Genomic DNA, 20,996 nt, shown 5'->3' with positions numbered 1-20,996 from the left:
CTTCACTGGTACTGAGTAGTAATACCACTCCCAAACTGAGGACAGGAGAGGCGCTGTTTCTGGAAGAAAACTGGTATATATTTCCAATCCTTTAACCCCTGTAACATAGAATAAAATTGTTAAAAATGCAAGAAATTTGCAGAAGACTGCATAATACAATGATAAAGCGGCGGCTTTGGTTGTCACCATATGACGGGTTTGATCCCCTCAGTCATGTATACGGATGCTGTTCCCTTCTATAGTCACCGAGATCCAGGCGTTCAGAGTATTTTTAGAGGCCTCGATTTCTAAGGAAAGATGAAGCTTTCTGCCGGCTGTGAAGAAAAAAAATAAGGTTCCCTCAAAGGTAATGAGGTTATGAATCAAATGACAGAGAGCCGGCTCCTTCCCTTGTTCTCTCCCCGTGCCCCCCGAGGGATAATCTTTTCTGGGAACAATCCACATTGTGCATTACTCATTTTTCTCAGGCGGAGTTCAGACGAACCAAACTTTCATCCGTGACCCAAAGCTGGACAGAAAAAAAAACATGGCTGCAAAATTCAAAGGGATTCAGAGATTTAACACTTTTCCCTGCGTAGCGATGGAGTCCGCAGACTTTGATGGCCTTTGTGTGCGCTGACTGTAAAAGCCATCGTAACGAGGTAGATTTCTGTTTTATCGCAGCGGATCCATGGGCTGTGATGTGACGCCGCCGCCCAGATGACCTTCTCCTATCAATGGATCCGTCCCGGAATTCACTGCATTCATCTAATTTTAGCTTCATAGGGTGACACCTTGCCTTTCAGTTATGAAATAGATATGTTAAGGCATTTTTTATTTTTAAATTTTTTTCTTCTGATGATAGGATAAAGATCCTATAGGATCTTAAAAGGAACCGGTCGCAATAAAAATACAGTCTGATCTGCCAGAACCATGTTGTATGTATATATATATGTGAATGTACCATAAGGTACATCACTTTAAGTTTTTTATATGAATAGACTGACGCTGGCACAGGAATCCCCATGCTCGGTGGGCCCGCCTCCAGTGCTTCAGGCTAGGCCTGAGCCTAGGAATAGGCAGCGGTTCAGAAAAAGGACCGCGGCACCAGGATCCCTGCACCAGCTCCGGTCTATTCATGGCCGTTGTCACAGTCTGTTCGCACACAACCGTACATTGTATTGAGGTCAATGGTTAAGGGACCCAAATGTGCCTGCATTCCAATCACAATAAAATGACGTTCATCTGACCGATACTGCAGTATCGGCCAGGTGAACATGTAAGACACGGCTGTGTCAAACAACGGCTGTTGTGCTTAGATGGGGTAAACCCAGCCTAAAGGTGTACTTATTTTTTTTTTTTCAAATCAACTAGTGTAAGGAAGTTATACAGATTTGTCAATTACTTCTATTTAAAATTCCAAAACTTATCATCTGCTTTATGTCCTGCAGGAAATGGTGTTTTCTTTCCAGTACTCTCTGCTGCCACCTCTGTCCATGTCAGGAACTGTCCAGAGAAGGAGAGGTTTTCTATGGGGATTTGCTACTGTAGAGGCTTGAAACTCTGTACCCCAGAACCTCCATGATCTGAGGGACAATCAAATGGCTTCTTTCTGAAAGCTGGAATCTGGTTGCTATGGTAACTTATGTCGGGCCCAGTCATGGCTGCGCTCTGTGCCACACAAGGTGATAGAGTAGGTTGGTACGTACAGCCTGGCCCTTCTAGGACTCCGGTCACCAGGTTCTTCTTCTGTCCAAATGCCAAGAATGGGGCGGGTTACGCTCCCTGATCCGCGACATAACTTCCCGTACAAATAATGGGGACATGGACATCCCACACTAAGGAGCGCACTGATTTACAGGTCTGTGAGTTCACAGCCCTCCCCATAAATTACAGGATTCAGTAGCCGCTATTAACCCTATCAAGGAAGCAGTGAGGGTGACTGACCGAGGTGATGGAGTTCACAGTCTCCAGGAGAAATCAGGAAAAAAATTAAAACAAAAAAAACAAAAACAAAAAAAAACGATCAGCCCTTGCATTGTCCTGCGTTATTATATATTTTCATGGGAATGCTGGGTAAAAGCCATTACGACAACTACAAGAGTAGCCGCCAAGCCCTCCTATAGCCCTGAATGGGAATCTGTTTTTCTTTTTTACAGAGATATCACCACAACGTATAGGTTGCATCTAGTACTGCAGCTCCGCTCTATTGAGGTGAATGGGGTTGAGCTGCAATGCCACAAAGCACCTGTGGATGCGCTGTTTCTGGAAGAAAGCAACCAGGGGTTGTACATTTTGGATGATATACTGATTGGAGGGGTCCCTCTCAATTTGTATAGATATGGACTGGATGAGTAAAGGCATGGACTGAATGAGTATAGACATGGACTGGATCAGTATAGACATGTAATGGATGAGTATAGACATGGACTGAATGAGTATAGACATGGAATGGAGGAGTATAGACATGGACTGAATGAGTATAGACATGGAATGGAGGAGTATAGACATGGAATGGAGGGGTATAGACATGGACTGGATCAGTATAGACATGGGCTGGATCAGTATAGACATGGACTGGATCAGTATAGACATGGGCTGGATCAGTATAGACATGGGCTGGATCAGTATAGACATGGACTGGATGAGTATAGACATGGACTGGATGAGTATAGACATGGACTAGATGAGTATAGACATGTACTGAATGAGTATACACATGGAATGGAGGAGTATAGACATGGACTGAATGAGTATAGACATGGAATGGAGGAGTATAGACATGGACTGAATGAGTATAGACATGGAATGGAGGAGTATAGACATGGAATGGAGGGGTATAGACATGGACTGGATCAGTATAGACATGGGCTGGATCAGTATAGACATGGACTGGATCAGTATAGACATGGGCTGGATCAGTATAGACATGGGCTGGATCAGTATAGACATGGACTGGATGAGTATAGACATGGACTGGATGAGTATAGACATGGACTAGATGAGTATAGACATGTACTGAATGAGTATACACATGGAATGGAGGAGTATAGACATGGACTGAATGAGTATAGACATAGACTAAATCAGTATAGACATGGACTGGATCAGTATAGACATGGAATGGATGAGCATAGACATGGAATGAATTAGTATGGACATGGAATGGATGAGTAAAGATATGGACTGGATGAGTATAGACATGGTCTGGATCAGTATAGACATGGAATGGATGAGTATAGACATGGGCTGGATCGGTATGCACATGGCATGGATGAGTATAGACATGGTCTGGATCAGTATAGACATGGAATGGAAGAGTATAGACATGGGCTGGATCGGTATGCACATGGCATGGATGAGTATAGACATGGATTGGATAAGCCTGACCCCTGGACTCCCATATGGATCCCAAAATCTGACCAGTTATAGCCACTTCTTGGCACACTGGGTGGACACGGCCACCAACTTCTATAGAAAATAGCCCTTGACTATAGGGGCCAGGATGCCTTAAACCAAAAGCCATAAAGCTATAAAGCCAAAGCTCTCCAGGTCAACTAGTTATGTCTTAATGGTGTCCATACTCCAATGGGTTGAGGGTAATACTTCCATCTTCCTTCTATTTGCTTCTCGACTCCAGAAATGAAGAAGCAGCTTCATCTCATGACAAATGAGGGAAAACATCTATAGAAAACTCAGTGCCCACTCTGGTACCGGACGATCTATACCGGACAATCCTAACCTCTGTCCGTCAGGTGCAGCTGGATAAAGGGCTCTTTATAGAAGACATGTATACAACGTCCTATGTCCTCGCGTGCTCCACTTGTTATAATTATAGGGCCGCTGGTTAATATGGAAGCTCCAGGGCGGCTTGTTTACCTGTTCCGTCTCCGTGCTCAGGATGACAACGTCTTACATTATGGAGAAACAGATTGAAATTGACAGCGTTCCTCTGGAGATATTCTGGGCGTCGCGGATTTCAATCGTGGTGATCGGGATCAAGTGAGGTCAACAGAGGAAACAATCAATGAGGACAGCGCAATGTTGTATTTATGGCGGGGGCGACTCGGTGTGTACTTAAGTGTAGTGTTACTCGGGCTGAGACGTTACGCTGTCAACCAAAAAACAGTAAAAGGGTTTTGTATTTAAAACAAACAGGTTTTTAGAAAAATCTGATTAATAAGGCCGTCTTTTCTTCTGCTGCGAAAAAGACAGCGTCCAATGAAGCGTCAAGCAGAACAGCTCAGTTATCTGTAAATCGGGTTGCTAGGGGTTACTACCATAGTTCATATCTTCAATGAGTCCGTAGATTAACAACAGCATGGAAGTCGTGATAAATCTGTTAGAGCTTTTACTCACAGAGCTGTTTCTTTGCCGTTATTCTCTCTCGCTGTGTGCCCAGGCACTCCCCCTCCCATCTCCCTTAAGGGGCTTTAACGCAGGCTGATTATGGGCAACAAGTGTTGCGAGAAACGCTACTGCAGTCGATAAACGGTCCGTGTAAAAGTGACACTGATCAGCTGAGGATAATGATAGAGCAGGCTTTTAAGCTGATTGTTGCCGGCCACATATGGTCCTGTGTAAACAGGGGTTATGTGCGTCCGGAAACGATAAAAGAAAACAGAAAGCACAGATATGTATATAGGATGTGTATATAGTGTACGTATCTGTATATAGTATGTATATAAGGTATATATACAGGATATGTATAGATTTATACAGGGTATGTATATAGTATGGATAACTTTATATGTATACAGGATATATATGGATGGTATGTATATATGTATATAGTATGTATATATGTATACAGGATATGTATATACGATATGTATATATGTATATAGGATATGTATACATGTATGTAGGGTATGTATACATGTATATAGGGTATGTATACATAATTATAGGATATGTATATAATTATATAGGATATGTATATATCTGTGCTGTCAGTTTAAAGATCACAAGCAGCAGTCTATACGTACATCCAAGCTGCTCGTGATCCGGCACGTCTCCTCCAGTCTGGCCATTGGCTAAATCTTCAGGCCCCGCCCCCTCCAGAATGATTTACAGCCGGAGGAGGCCAGATCACAAGCAGCGGGGATGTAAGTATAGACGACTTCTGCTTGTGATCTTTAAACTGACAGCACAAATAAATACATATCTGTGCTGTCAATGAATGAACGATATAAGTATTGCTTTGTTGTGCCATGTAAAGGGACTGCAAATCTCGCAGATCTGTGCTCGTTCACGGACGACAAATCTTTGCATCTAAAAGTTTAGCAAGGAGGGGAAAGATGTTTTTTTAAGGAGGGGAAAGATGTTTGAGAACAGGAGAAGGAAGCATTTTTGTCTGATAAGATATATTACAAAGTTCCTTATATTCGCTTGTGCTATTGTTCTATGAAAAGTTTGTTGAAACGACAGTGACCATTGAAGGTGATGCTACCAAAATCTGCGCAACAGCAGCATTGTATATTATGCTGTTCAGAACAAGAAACTAATGCCCCATGAAGCCTTGGCCTACAACATGCCATCTATTTTTATCTCTAGTTGGACTCGTAATGTCATTCCCTATCATAGGTACCAACTCACTCTAGAGCTAAATTTATTACCTGGGTAGTTGGTTGGATACCCAAGCAAATATGGAGAGAACATACATACTCTAAGGGTACTTTTACATGGCCTGATGGGGGCCCGATAATAACTGTAAACGAGCGACGATCAACTAGATCGGCGCTCGTTTGCTGGGCCTATTACACGGCCCGATAATCGTTTAACAAGAACTGCATGGACATTGTTACCGATGTCCTTGCAGCCCTTGCTTAAACTGCATACATTACCTATCCATGGTCCAGGGCTCCTCTTGCGCTCTGCTTCTCCCCGGGTGCCGCGCGCTGCAGCTTCACAGCGGCCTGTCTTAGCTGACAGGCTGCTCAGCCAATCACTGACCACGGCGGTCCCGGCCAGTGGTTGGCTGAGCCGCCTGTCAGCTAAGACATGCCGCTCTGAAGTGAGAGCGCGCAGGACCTGGGGAGAAGCAGAGCGCAAGAGGAGCCCTGGACCATGGATAGTATGCACTTTGCAAATCGTCAGCCGCTGGCCGCACATTGCTATTGCACGTAGCGATGCGCGGTCAGTGCCCCACAATTATAGGTCCAAACCTATATCAACGATCAGCCGATGATCGTTGTCATTGGCTGATCGTTGTGTTTATTACACGGAACGATAATCGGCCGGATAGGGACGATTATTGTTCCGTGTAATAGTACCCTAAGCTGATGAAGCCTTGGGGGGGAAACAAGATCCCTTTAAGGCGATGATGCCAACCACTCTCCCGCCAATGATGTCGTCCAAGCAACTTATCAGGGTCCATACAGAAATCGCCATATACTGGTGGCAATTCTTCCGAATCTTCTGTCCACATCCAACCAAAACGGCAGTCAGTTCTTGGCAGCGCGTCATCCCAATATTCCTCCGTACCCTTGAGATCCATTTGTTACACTTACATGAAGTAATATATCTGGCAAACAGGTTGACTGGCTTACATAGAACAGATCCTGCGTGGCGTTATTACAGGCTGGCGGCGCTCCAGCTCTCATTCCAGGCCGTTTTCCTGCGGGCAGCTGTCAGCCAGGGCTTTGATTTGACTAATATATCTCCTATTAGGCCCCTGATTTATTTATGCAAACAAGAACAAATTTACATGGCTGCTCTAATTGAGTAACTGTGCTCGGTCCCCGGAGGCCTGGCGTGGTTAGAAGGCATTAAGTCATTACACAACAGCCTATCGGTGAGCCACTCGCCTTCTCCCCTATGTTAGCGGGCCCTGTTACTGTAACTGCTTGGTGATATACATTCAATCAGTTGATAATCGGCTAATGAGAACAATAATCAGACAATGTACTTTCTGCAATTAGTGATCCTTGCACGCCAGCTGGGCTGCAACCGGGGAACAAGACTATTAACAGTCCACTGCGGGCCCCCATGGACATACACAAGCTTCTAGAACTTTCAGGTAGGGACTGATCTGCACTATTTCTAGAACACAAGATACAAATTGTAGCACAAAAAATTCCCAGTCCTATCCTTCTCTGACGGGTACAATATGTTGGTCAGAGGCCTGGCTAGTTGGTACCATGATGCACGGGAACAGCGTGTCCCAACATTATACTGGGGAAGCTAAGATTAGATGCCGAGCAGAGGGGGTGGTGCAGCATAAGAATACAGTGCAGGCTACCGGACGTCATCTGTCTGTGACTACGGCCCAATCATTTTGGTAAATAAGCAACAATCTCCTAGATCGGCGCTCGTTTACTGGACCTAATAGGCGGCCCAATACTCAGACAGTAAGGGCTGCATGGACATCGTTAGCGATGTTTATGTAGCCCTTGCCCAAACACCTGATACCTTGCCTCTCCTCGCTCCGGAACCAGGACCGTCACGGCCTGTGATTGGCTGAGCGAGCTGTCAGCTGACAGGCCGCTTAGACGCTGCTGCCGCCAGGACCAGGAAGCTGCAGGAGAGAAGACCGGGAGCGGGGAGAGGTAAGGTGTCAGATGTTTGGGCAATCGTCAGCCATTGGCCGCACATCACTATTACACCTAGCGATGCGTGGTCGGTGCCCGTCGATTTTAGGTCCAAATCTAAACCAACGATCAGCTGATTATCTTTCATCAGCTGATCGTTGTCTCTATTAGGCTGAGTTCACACTACGTTTTTGCAATCTGTTTTCTGGAAAAAACGGATGCATGCGTGTGCATCCTTTCTGATCCCTTTTTTCATTGAATACCATTATAAAAAAAAACGGATCAAAATGGATCCTTTTTTTTTTTTTAACGTACACAAGTCAACCTCATTTTTGTGTCCGTTAAATAAAACAGATCCGTTTAGATCAGTTTTCTTTTACAATGGAATTCAATGGAAAAACGGATGCACACAAGTGCGAAAATGAATTGCAAAAAAGTAGTGTGAACATAGCCTTACATGGAGCGATAATAGGCGGAATAGGCCCGATTCGGCCGATTATCGCTCAGTGTAATAGGGTCCTAAGATTTATTGGTAGTGGAGCTAGTGGGGGCAAGTGCTGCAGTGTAGCTGGGGCAGGGGCTCGGCTTCTGTTCTAGCATGTGGTGAGAGGAGCCTGCATTACACTCATCTCTAGTTTTGATCCCTATTGATAAGTCGCCGTGAAGGAGATTTGATTGGAGGATACAGGATATCCTATCTACACCTACATCACAATCAATCTCCAGCTGTGAACGATCCTGTGATCTGATTGGTTATACAACATTCTATCCCCGCCTACTTCACACCACATTCTGTAATTTAATTGGTTGGTTTTGTTCTTCATAACAGATCTGCTGTGATCACAAATCTGCTACGAACCACTCCACTGCCAGTGTCCGTCTATGGAGATGGCAGAGCTGTATGCCTAATGGGAGTCTGTTGCCTGCAAATTATATTCCAAACTGTTAAAGGGGTAATGTTTTCTATCAAATCAACTGGTGCCAGAGATTTGTAATTTACTTCTATTAAAAAATGTCAAGTCTTTCAGTATTTACCAGCTGCTGTATGTCCTGTAGGAAGTGGTGTATTCTTTCCAGTCTGACACAGTGCTCTCTGCTGCCACCTCTGTCCACGTCAGGAACTGTCCAGGGCAGAGGTTTTCTATGGGGATTTGCTGCTGCTCTGGACAGTTCCTGACATGGACAGAGGTGGCAGCAGAGAGCACTATGTCACAGTGGAGAGAAAACACCACTTCCTGCAGGACATACAGCAGCTGATGAGTACTGGGAGACTTGAGATTTTTTAGAAGAAGTAAATTACAAGTTACAATTATTTGAAAGAAAATGTTTTTTTGGTGAATAACCCCTTTAAGGCCATATTACAAGCCGTTCTGTAACAGCTGGTACCTTTCATCCATCCATCTGTGCTTCCAGAACATAGAAAAACACATTTATTCTCTGGTGCAAGAGACAATTCTGATTCTGCATTCGAAGGACATGACATGTGAGGGCAATGATGTCTGCACATTGTTGCAGGTGCAGCAGAGCCGAAGGACACCAGCGGTCAGCATCACTTACAGAAAGGCCAAGCCCAGGTAGTTGGCGGTGCTGCCCCAGTACATTGGATTCTCCAGTATATTGAATGGGAAGCCGGTCACCTTCTTATCCATCAGGATCCCAAAGTAATCACCTAGAAGACAAACCAGACGTTACATACAGCTCATAGTGATACCTGTCACATAGCATGCGGGGTATAATACCGACACCCATGTTATATATGTGTCCTGCCTGACACTGGAGACAATTACATGGACGCTTACGCAAATCTCATAGAACGTCTGTAGTCTAAATATATGTATAATCATACAGAGATGTAATAAGGTCCTTGTAATGCGGTGGCGGACTGCGCGGTGACATACGTGTGAGTAACCAGATGGATGGAAGAATCTCCTGTGGAGAGGCGGATATTTCTATATTCTGATGTGCGATGGATAACACACATGTTACTGGTTATAGTAGTACGGCTGACTAATACCACATATTATAGGGACCCTGTCACCAAGACACTGCTACCTGACCTATCAGCACCATGGTATACAGCAGGAGGGGGGAGCAGGGTGATCTAAAGCCGGGTGGGAGAAGATTTAGTAGAAGAGTCCACTCACTGATGTGATCGCTCTCTGGACTCCTTAAAGAGGTTGTCCAGGAAAATTAACTTATCCCCTATCCAGTGTATAGGGGACAAATAAGAGATTGGGGGGGACACTGACCTCCGTACCCCCGCCGATCTCCGTATCGGGTCCCCGGCTTCTGTATCATGAATAGGGTCGTGGGTACAGCACGTGACCCGTAGCTCTATTCATTCCTATGGAGGTGCCAGAAAGAGCCAAGTAGGCGGGAAGAGTGCTTACTTGGCTCTTTCCTGCGGCTCCATAGGAATGAATAGAGCCGCGGGTCACGTGCTGTACCCACGACCCTATTCATGATACAGAAGCCAGGGACCCGATATGAAGGTCAGTGGGGGGTAAAGAGGTTGGATTTTTTAATAGAAGTAAAATACAAATCTCTGGCACCAGTTGATTTGAAAGATTTTTAATAATTTTTTTTTTTGGTGAACAATCCCTTTAAAGGGAACCAATCACGCCGAAATTGCCCCCATTGATAAGGAAACGTGCTGGTACATCACCCAGCACGCTTCCCAAACATCCCCCTGTACCCTCCGTCCCGTCCTTTATTACCCCGCAATCTTACATTTGTGAAGTCCCGCGCCGTATGCTAATCAGCCCCAAGTAGTCATGGTGGGCTGAACTAGTCATGGTCCCGGGCGGCTTCCAGGGGCGTGATTCAAAGACCTGCGCTCCGCCAACGTCATCTCTGGCTTGCGTTCTACGTCGGCGGCGCGCCGTCTTCTGCACATGCAGTACGTCAGCGTCTTCTCCCGCTGTACTGCGCATGCACGGCGTGCGAAAGACGCGACGCCGTCATGGAACGCAAGCGTCGCCGACGTGGAACGCAAGCCAGAGATGACATTGGCGGAGAGCAGGTCTTTGAATCACGCCCCTCTGGGCGTGATTACGGCGCTGGAAGCTGCCCAGGACCCGGATAACTACGCCCAGGACTATGACTAGTTCAGCCCACCATGACTACTTGGGGGCTGATTAGCATACGGTGCGGGACTTCACAAATGTAAGATTGCGGGGTAATAAAGGACGGGCCGGAGGGTACAGGGGGATGTTTGGGAAGCGTGCTGGGTGATGTACCAGCACGTTTCCTTATCAATGGGGGCAATTTCGGCGTGATTGGTTCCCTTTAAGTTTGCGGTAGAAAATGACAAGTAATACAAGATCTTTTCCAACAAACATAAATCAATCTGCTCGGCTCTTCCTGCTCTACAATATGACGCTGATAGATTAGATAGCATTATCATGGTGACGGATCCCTTTAAGTCCTATTAGGTTCCTGAGAAAACTAATTTGGTTCGGAGAGCTGCTCCTGGTTATACTGTGGTCTCGGCTTATATCGGTGGCAGCTATATCGGGTTATATAGGTGGCGGCTATATCGGGTTATATAGGTGGCGGCTATATCGGGTTACATAGGTGGCGGCTATATCGGGTTATCTCGGGTTATATAGGTGGCGGCTATATCGGGTTATATAGGTGGCGGCTATATCGGGTTATATAGGTGGCGGCTATATCGGGTTATATAGGTGGCGGCTATATCGGGTTATATAGGTGGCGGCTATATCGGGTTATATAGGTGGCGGCTATATCGGGTTATATAGGTGGCAGCTATATCGGGTTACATAGGTGGCGGCTATATCGGGTTATATAGGTGGATTCTATATCGGGTTATATAGGTGGCGGCTATATCGGGCTATATCGGGTTATATAGGTGGCGGCTATATCGGATTATATAGGTGGCGGCTATATTGGGTTATATAGGTGGCGGCTATATCGGGTTATATAGGTGGCGGCTACATCGGGCTATATAGGTGGCGGCTATATCGGGTTATATAGGTGGCGGCTACATCGGGCTATATAGGTGGCGGCTATATCGGGTTATATAGGTGGCGGCTACATCGGGCTATATAGGTGGCGGCTATATCGGGTTATATAGGTGGCGGCTATATCGGGTTATATAGGTGGAGTCTATATCGGGTTATATAGGTGGCGGCTACATCGGGTTATATAGGTGGCGGCTCTCCCTCCCAGCGCTGCTCAGCCACTTCACCTAATTGTCCTGTGTATAGCAGTGTAGGCAGCACAGCTCCGCGCGCCTTCCTGCCCCAGTTCCACAAATATCACCCTGGTAAAATGGGGCACAGCAGGTCAGCAGACAGAAAAACAAGTAAAGAGAACAATCTACAGAAATAAACTCCGGCACATTGATTGTGGAGGACGCTGGATGAGGCAATTATCTGAGAGGGAAAGACGGAATCCATCAGAGCTTCATCCACTTCATTAGGAGCCGCTAAGGCGAAGAGCATGAGCGCAACAAGGGCAGAGCGGCTGCCTCATCTACAGAGATATACCCGAGCTACAGGGGGAAATATAACCGAGCTACAGGGGGAAATATAACCGAGCTACAGGGGGAAATATAACCGAGCTACAGGGGGAAATATACCCGAGCTACAGGGGAAATATAACCGAGCTACAGGGGGAAATATAACCGAGCTACAGGGGGAAATATAACCGAGCTACAGGGGGAAATATAACCGAGCTACAGGGGGAAATATAACCGAGCTACAGGGGGAAATATAACCGAGCTACAGGGGGAAATATAACCGAGCTACAGGGGGAAATATAACTGAGCTACAGGGGGAAATATACCCGAGCTACAGGGGGAATATACCCGAGCTACAGGGGGAATATACCCGGGCTACAGGGGGAAATATAACCGAGCTACAGGGGGAAATATGCCCGAGCTACAGGGGGAAATATGCCCGAGCTACAGGGGAAATATAACCGAGCTACAGGGGGAAATATACCCGAGCTACAGGGGGAAATATGCCCGAGCTACAGGGGGAAATATGCCCGAGCTACAGGGGAAATATAACCGAGCTACAGGGGGAATATACCCGAGCTACAGGGGGAAATATAACCGAGCTACAGGGGGAAATATACCCGAGCTACAGGGGGAATATACCCGAGCTACAGGGGGAATATACCCTAACTACAGGGGAAATATAACCGAGCTACAGGGGGAATATACCCGAGCTACAGGGGGAATATACCCGAGCTACAGGAGGAATTATACCCGAGCTACAGGGGGAATATACCCTAACTACAGGGGAAATATAACCGAGCTACAGGGGCAAATATAACCGAGCTACAGGGGGAATATACCCGAGCTACAGGGGGAAAATATAACCGAGCTACAGGGGGCATTTACCCGAGCTACAGGGGGAAATATGCCCGAGCTACAGGGGAAATATAACCGAGCTACAGGGGGAAATATGCCCGAGCTACAGGGGAAATATAACCGAGCTACAGGGGGAAATATGCCCGAGCTACAGGGGGAAATATGCCCGAGCTACAGGGGGAAATATAACCGAGCTACAGGGGGAAATATACCCGAGCTACAGGGGAGATATACCCGAGCTACAGGGGGAATATACCCGAGCTACAGGGGGAAAGCTACAGGGCTTCGGGGGGAAATATACCCGAGCTACAGGGGGAAATATACCCGAGCTACAGGGGGAAATATACCCGAGCTACAGGGGGAAAGCTATAGGGCTACGGGGGGGAAATATACCCAAACCTAGGGGAACAGGAGGAAATATACCCGAGCTACAGGGGAAATATACCCGAGCTACAGGAGGAAATATACACAACTCTAAACTAGAGGGTCACTATGGGGTACAGAATAATGACACTTGGGGTACAGGATAGTGACACTTGGGGTACAGGATAGTGACACTTGAGGTACAGGATAATGACACTTGGGGTACAGGATAGTGACACGCTGATAGAGATGATCAAACATCAGGGAAACGGCCTATTACCTAGGCTGAATCCCGGAATTCCAGGCGGTCCCCGGGCTGTCTTCTTCTTCCCCACAGAACGGGAAGACATCGGGAATCAAATGCGGAAGGTTCGACAAGGATCGAGTTCAATAAAACCTAAGATTTTTTGATGTTTGATCCTCTCTACACACTGACATTTGAGGTACAGGATAATGACATTTGAGGTACAGAATAATAAACCTTGGAACAGAATATAATATTGGGGTACTGAGTTTGGATCCCTGTATCCGCTCTCACGTCCTATATCTTCTGCGGGTGACTGTGGATTCTCAGACGCCGGGGGGTGTCTTCCGCCTTCCCTGTGACGCCGTCCCTTACTTTTCATCTCGGAGGCAGATGAGTGGTATAGCGGGGCGGTGCTGCGGGTGACACCGCTCTGTGATATCACTATTTGCTTCTTAGGTGCGATTTTCTCGTCTCCCGGTGGAATGTCTTCTTCATGGTGACGCCAGCACAGGGGGCTCTTACAGGAGGGGGGAGGGGGCATCTTCTGGGGCCACTACTAGCAGTTTCGCAGAACACTCAGTTACATCCGACTCCACGGCAATTCTTTCACTGGCTACAATACCGAGAATTACTGGATTATTGTAAAGAAAATTGTGGTCTCTGGCTTGTAAAACGGGGATGTAATCTATATGTTAATGTACAGGAAGGAGCAGAGGACACACGTGAGTCATGGTAACCCCCGGGTATTAGGATGTGGCATGGCACCTTAGTCACGCGGCTGCTGCTGCCATGGACAGAGCTGGTTCATAGACGGTTGTGAACTCGACCTTGGGAAGACATCACTGCTAGATGTTACTATTGGGGAAGCTACAGACCAGTCACTCTGCTCACTCCTTTTTACTTACATTTTCTATATTCCAAATCTATAACTGGAAGCTATGAAGGAACACATATAGGGGGACATTCATGAAGGCTGCACCACTGCCATGTAAAATGTAGAAGCGAGCAGATAGCCTGTACATGTGAGTCAGTGTGAGGGATAGGGGAGGGGTGTGATGGTGGCGGTGGGGAGGGGTGTGATGGCGGTGGGGAGGGGTGTGATGGTGGCGGTGGGGAGGGGTGTGATGGTGGCGGTGGGGAGGGGTGTGATGGTGGCGGTGGGGAGGGGTGTGATGGTGGCGGTGGGGAGGGCTGTGATGGTGGGGAGGGGTGTGATGGTGGCGGTGGGGAGGGTTGTGATGGTGGTGGGGAGGGGTGTGATGGCGGCGGGGAGGGGGCTTTGCTGGTGGCGATGGGGAGGGCTGTGATGGTGGGGAGGGGTGTGATGGTGGTGGGGAGGGGGTGTGATGGCGGCGGGGAGGGGGCTTTGCTGGTGGTGATGGGGAGGGCTGTGATGGTGGCGGGGAGGGGGCTTTGCTGGTGGCGATGGGGAAGGGTGCGATGGTGGGGAGGGATGTGATGGCGGCGGTGGGGAGGGTTGTGATGGTGGTAGTGGGGAGAGGTGTGATGGGGAGGGGTGTGATGGTGGCGAGGGCTGTGATGGCGGCAATGGGGAGGGGTGTGATGTGGTGGCGGGGAGGGGTGTGATGGTGGTGGTGGGGAGGGGTGTGATGGTGGGGAGAGGTGTGATGGTGGTAGTGGGGAGAGGTGTGATGGTGGAGAGAGGTGTGATGGTGGAAGTGGGGAGAGATGTGATGGTGGGGAGAGGTGTGATGGGGAGGGGTGTGATAGTGGCAGTGGGGAGGGGTGTGATGTGGTGGCGGGGAGGGGTGTGATGTGGGGAGGGGTGTGATGGTGGTGGTGGGGAGGGGTATGATGGTTGTTGCTGGGTGTGATGGTGGCGGTGGGAAGGGGTGTGATGGTGGCAGTGGGAGTGATGGTGGCGGAGGGTGTGATTGTGGTGGTGGGGAGGGGTGTGATGGCGGCGGTGGGTGTGATGGTGGGGAGGGGTATGATGGTTGTTGGTGCATGTGATGGCGGCGGTGGGGAGGGGTGTGATGTTGGCGGTGGGTGTGATGGTGGGGAGGGGTATGATGGTTGTTGGTGCATGTGATGGCGGCAGTGGGGAGGGGTGTGATGGTGGCGGTGGGTGTGATGGTGGGGAGGGGTATGATGGTTGTTGGTGCATGTGATGGCGGCGGTGGGGAGGGATGTGATGGTGGCGGTGGGGAGGGGTGTGATGGTGGCGGTGGGTGTGATGGTGGGGAGGGGTATGATGGTTGTTGGTGCATGTGATGGCGGCGGTGGGGAGGGATGTGATGGTGGCGGTGGGGAGGGGGCTTTGCTGGTGACACTGTTGGTGATTAGTTTGGAGTTCAAGGCCACTTAACCAGCATCCTGCAGTAGCACGCCATCCCATCTGGTTTGCGCTTACTGGGACCATCATTTGTTTTTCCCTAACACAAGGATCCAAACACATCTCCAGGCCAGGAAAAGACTATCTGGCCAAGAAGGAAAGTGATGGAGTACTGCATCGGATTACATTAGATTCCACTACAGACCTTCCTTGTCTGTGTTGTCCGTGAAACACAGGCCTTAAATACAGGGGCCACTTTATTATTACCGGGGGACAGCCCCATGCATACAAGTGTGGTTTTCCTGGGACTGCAGCCTAGCCCCATCCATTTCCCCATCATTTTGCTGATCACTTTGGGTCCCAGGATTGGAGCCCCATCGATTAAAGGGGTATTCCGCTCAAAACAAACTTTTAATATGTTGGTGTCCTGGTGGAGTACATAACGTCTCCCTGCTCTCCTAGTGTTCTCCTACATCATCTTTGAGTCCCGGCTGAACAATCCCGCCTCCAATCTTAAAACGGACTCATCTTGGCAGTGACAGCCCACAGGTTGTCACTGCCAATACAAGTCAATCTTGGAATTCGAGGAGGAATTGTTCAACCAAGGAACAAAAAATGGCATAGGAGGTCACCAGGGGAGAGCAGAAAGGTAAGAATAGCCGGCTTGATATGTTCTCAGCCAGGGCTGTGACCTATTAAAAGTTTTGTCTGAATACCCCTTCAAATATTGATGGTCAATCCCAAAAACCACCTTATGCCCACCATTAGCCTATGTTTTCTAAAACCTTAAAGGGGTATTCCACTCAAACATAACTTTTGATATGTTGCTGCCCATGGTCAGACTAAGAAGTCTTCCCATACTTGTTATTATCTACAGTCATGGCCAAAAGTTTTGAGAATGATACAATTAATTTTTACAAAGTCTACTGCTTCAGTTTTTAAAATGGCAACTTGCATATACTCCAGAATGTTATAAAGAGTGATCAGCTTAACAGCAATTACTTGCAAAGTCAATATTTGCCTAGAAAATGAACTTTATCCCCCAAAACACATTTCAACATCATTGCAGCCCTGCACTAAAAGGACCAGCTAACATTGTTTCAGTGATTGCTCCATTATCACAGGTGCGGGTAGTGATGAGGACAGGGCTGGAGATCAATCTGTCATGATTAAGAATGGCACCACTGGACACTTTAAGCTGCGCTCACACTACGCATATTTCAGTCAGTATATTTCAGTCAGTATTGCAACCAAAACCAGGAGTGGATTAAAAACACATAAAGGATCTGTTCACACAATGTTGAAATTGAGTGGATGGCCGCAATATAACAGTAAATAACTTCCATTATTTCAATACAATGGCCGTTGTTCTAAAATAACAGCATATATTTGCCATTAAATGGCGGCCATCCACTCAATTTCAACATTATGTGAACAGATCCTTTCTGTGTTTTTAAACCACTCCTGGTTTTGGATGCAATACTGACTGAAATATACATATACTGACTGAAATATACGTAGTTTGAACGCAGCTGTAAAAGGAGGCTGGTGCTTGGCATCATTGTTTCTCTTCTGTTAACCATAATTATCTCTAAAGAAACACGTGCAGCTAGAAAGATTGCACCTCAGTCAACAATCTATCGCATCATCAAGAACTCCAAGGAGAGAGGTTCCATTGTTGCCAAAAAGGCTCCAGGGCGCCCAAGAAAGACCAGCAAGCGCCAGGACTGTCTCTTAAAAGTGTTTCAGCTGCAGGATCGGGCTACCAGCAGTGCAGAGCTTGCTCAGGAATGGCAGCAGGCAGGTGTGAGCGCATCTGCACGCACTGTGAGGCGGAGACTCTTGGAGCAAGGCCTGGTCTCAAGGAGGGCAGCAAAGAAGCCACTTTTCTCCAGAAAAAAACATCAGGGACAGACTGATATTCTGCAAAAGGTACAGGGAGTGGACTGCTGAGGACTGGGGGAAAGTCATTTTCTCTGATGAATCCCCTTTCCGATTGTTTGGGACTAGGGATGTCACGATACCAGAATTTTGAGTTCGATACCAATACCAACTTTTTTATTTCGATACTCAATACCATTTTGGTACTTAGCATATAACCCCCCTATAATAATTCAATATAATGCCCCCACATCGGTACTATTACAATGGTACAGTATATTTTCACTTTAATTTACAACTTACACTGTACAAATGTTACAAAAGTTAAATATTTTTGTTTTTGTTTTTTTTAAATTCATGTACTAAAAATTGCTGTATTCTGATTCTTATAACTTTTTAAATCTTTCAGCCTGTAGGGCTGTCTGAGGGCCCTATTCCACGGGCCGAGCAACGATGTAAACGAGCGCTGATCTGCTAGATCGCCGCTCGTTTACTGGGCCTATTCCACGGCCCCGATGATCGTGAAACAAGGGCTGCAGGGACATCGTTACTGATGTCCTTGCAGCCCTTATTTCATACATTACCTGTTCGGGCTGCAGGTTTTCTTCTCCCGGTCCTGTGCGGCTGCATCGGCTTCGGAGCGGAGCTGTAAGTTCAGACAGCCCCGCTTCAAAGCCGATGCTGCCGCGTGGGACCGGGAGAAGAAGACCTGCGGCCCGGACAGGTAATGTATGGTTCTGCTGAAATCGTTGGTTGCTGCCGCGCACTGCTATTCAACCGTAGCGATGCGCTGGTGGCGAACAACGATTTTAGGTCTGAACCTAAATGAACGATCAGCCGAATGGGGCAGATTCAGACGATTATCGCTACTGTGGAGTAGGGCCCTGAGAGTCTTTTTTGTGTGCACTAATTTGCAGCTTTGGTACAATGTTTGCATATATGACTTTTTTTGGTGCAAACACGGAGATTGGGAAGGTGATAATTTAAATGTACAATTACGTGTGCGATGATGCCAATATTTTCCCCTTTTTTTGTTTTTATTAAAGTAGTTGGAGTTAGTAGTAGTATGGCTGACACACAGTATAGTATGTTGGGGTAGTAGTTGTATGGCTGACACACAGTATAGTATGTTGGGGTAGTAGTTGTATGGCTGACACACAGTATAGTATGTTGGGGTAGTAGTTGTATGGCTGACACAGTATAGTATGTTGGGGTAGTAGTTGTATGGCTGACACACAGTATAGTATGTTGGGGTAGTAGTTGTATGGCTGACACACAGTATAGTATGTTGGGGGTAGTAGTTGTATGGCTGACACACAGTATAGTATGTTGGGGGTAGTAGTTGTATGGCTGACACACAGTATAGTATGTTGGGGTAGTAGTTGTATGGCTGACACACAGTATAGTATGTTGGGGTAGTAGTTGTATGGCTGACACACAGTATAGTATATTGGGGTAGTAGTTGTATGGCTGACACACAGTATAGTATGTTGGGGTAGTAGTTGTATGGCTGACACACAGTATAGTATGTTGGGGTAGTAGTTGTATGGCTGACACACAGTATAGTATGTTGGGGTAGTAGTTGTATGGCTGACACACAGTATAGTATGTTGGGGTAGTAGTTGTATGGCTGACACACAGTATAGTATGTTGGGGTAGTAGTTGTATGGCTGACACACAGTATAGTATGTTGGGGTAGTAGTTGTATGGCTGACACACAGTATAGTATGTTGAGGTAGTAGTTGTATGGCTGACACACACTATAGTATGTTGAGGTAGTAGTTGTATGGCTGACACACAGTATAGTATGTTGGGGTAGTAGTTGTATGGCTGACACACAGTATAGTATGTTGGGGTAGTAGTTGTATGGCTGACACACAGTATAGTATGTTGGGGTAGTAGTTGTATGGCTGACACACAGTATAGTATGTTGGGGTAGTAGTTGTATGGCTGACACACAGTATAGTATGTTGGGGTAGTAGTTGTATGGCTGACACACACTATAGTATGTTGAGGTAGTAGTTGTATGGCTGACACACAGTATAGTATGTTGAGGTAGTAGTTGTATGGGTGACACACAGTATAGTATGTTGGGGTAGTAGTTGTATGGCTGACACACAGTATAGTATGTTGGGGTAGTAGTTGTATGGCTGACACACAGTATAGTATGTTGGGGTAGTAGTTGTATGGCTGACACACAGTATAGTATGTTGGGGTAGTAGTTGTATGGCTGACACACAGTATAGTATGTTGGGGTAGTAGTTGTATGGCTGACACACAGTATAGTATGTTGGGGTAGTAGTTGTATGGCTGACACACAGTATAGTATGTTGGGGTAGTAGTTGTATGGCTGACACACACTATAGTATGTTGAGGTAGTAGTTGTATGGCTGACACACACTATAGTATGTTGAGGTAGTAGTTGTATGGCTGACACACAGTATAGTATGTTGGGGTAGTAGTTGTATGGCTGACACACAGTATAGTATGTTGGGCTAGTAGTTGTATGGCTGACACACAGTATAGTATGTTGGGGTAGTAGTTGTATGGCTGACACACAGTATAGTATGTTGGGGTAGTAGTTGTATGGCTGACACACAGTATAGTATGTTGGGGTAGTAGTTGTATGGCTGACACACAGTATAGTATGTTGGGGTAGTAGTTGTATGGCTGACACAGTATAGTATGTTGGGGTAGTAGTTGTATGGCTGACACACAGTATAGTATGTTGGGGTAGTAGTTGTATGGCTGACACACAGTATAGTATGTTGGGGGTAGTAGTTGTATGGCTGACACACAGTATAGTATGTTGGGGTAGTAGTTGTATGGCTGACACACAGTATAGTATGTTGAGGTAGTAGTTGTATGGCTGACACACAGTATAGTATGTTGAGGTAGTAGTAGTATGGCTGACACAGTATAGTATATTGGGGTAGTAGTTGTATGGCTGACACACAGTATAGTATGTTGGGGTAGTAGTTGTATGGCTGACACACAGTATAGTATGTTGGGGTAGTAGTTGTATGGCTGACACACAGTATAGTATGTTGGGGTAGTAGTTGTATGGCTGACACACAGTATAGTATGTTGGGGTAGTAGTTGTATGGCTGACACACAGTATAGTATGTTGGGGTAGTAGTTGTATGGCTGACACACAGTATAGTATGTTGGGGTAGTAGTTGTATGGCTGACACACAGTATAGTATGTTGGGGTAGTAGTTGTATGGCTGACACAGTATAGTATGTTGGGGTAGTAGTTGTATGGCTGACACACAGTATAGTATGTTGGGGTAGTAGTTTTATGGCTGACACACAGTATAGTAGGTTAGGGGTAGTAGTAGAAGTATGGTAGATGCA

At 46.7% G+C, this 20,996-nt stretch overlaps 1 protein-coding gene across 1 annotated transcript in view; it reads right to left on the bottom strand.

Moving 5' to 3' along the window:
* PEMT (phosphatidylethanolamine N-methyltransferase) overlaps positions 1-20,996 on the bottom strand; it is a 100,984-nt gene that overhangs the window by 10,434 nt on the left and 69,554 nt on the right. Inside the window, exon 5 of the mRNA XM_069982150.1 lies at positions 9,069-9,180. Within this exon, the coding sequence (XP_069838251.1) occupies positions 9,069-9,180 (112 nt within the window). The remainder of the gene's footprint in view (positions 1-9,068; positions 9,181-20,996) is intronic.

Source organism: Dendropsophus ebraccatus, chromosome 9 (assembly GCF_027789765.1).
Source record: "Dendropsophus ebraccatus isolate aDenEbr1 chromosome 9, aDenEbr1.pat, whole genome shotgun sequence".
In the NCBI taxonomy this organism is placed as follows: Eukaryota; Metazoa; Chordata; class Amphibia; order Anura; family Hylidae; genus Dendropsophus; species Dendropsophus ebraccatus.
The sequence above is the reverse complement of the archived record's forward strand: the minus strand, read 5'-3'. Positions and strand labels throughout refer to the sequence as shown.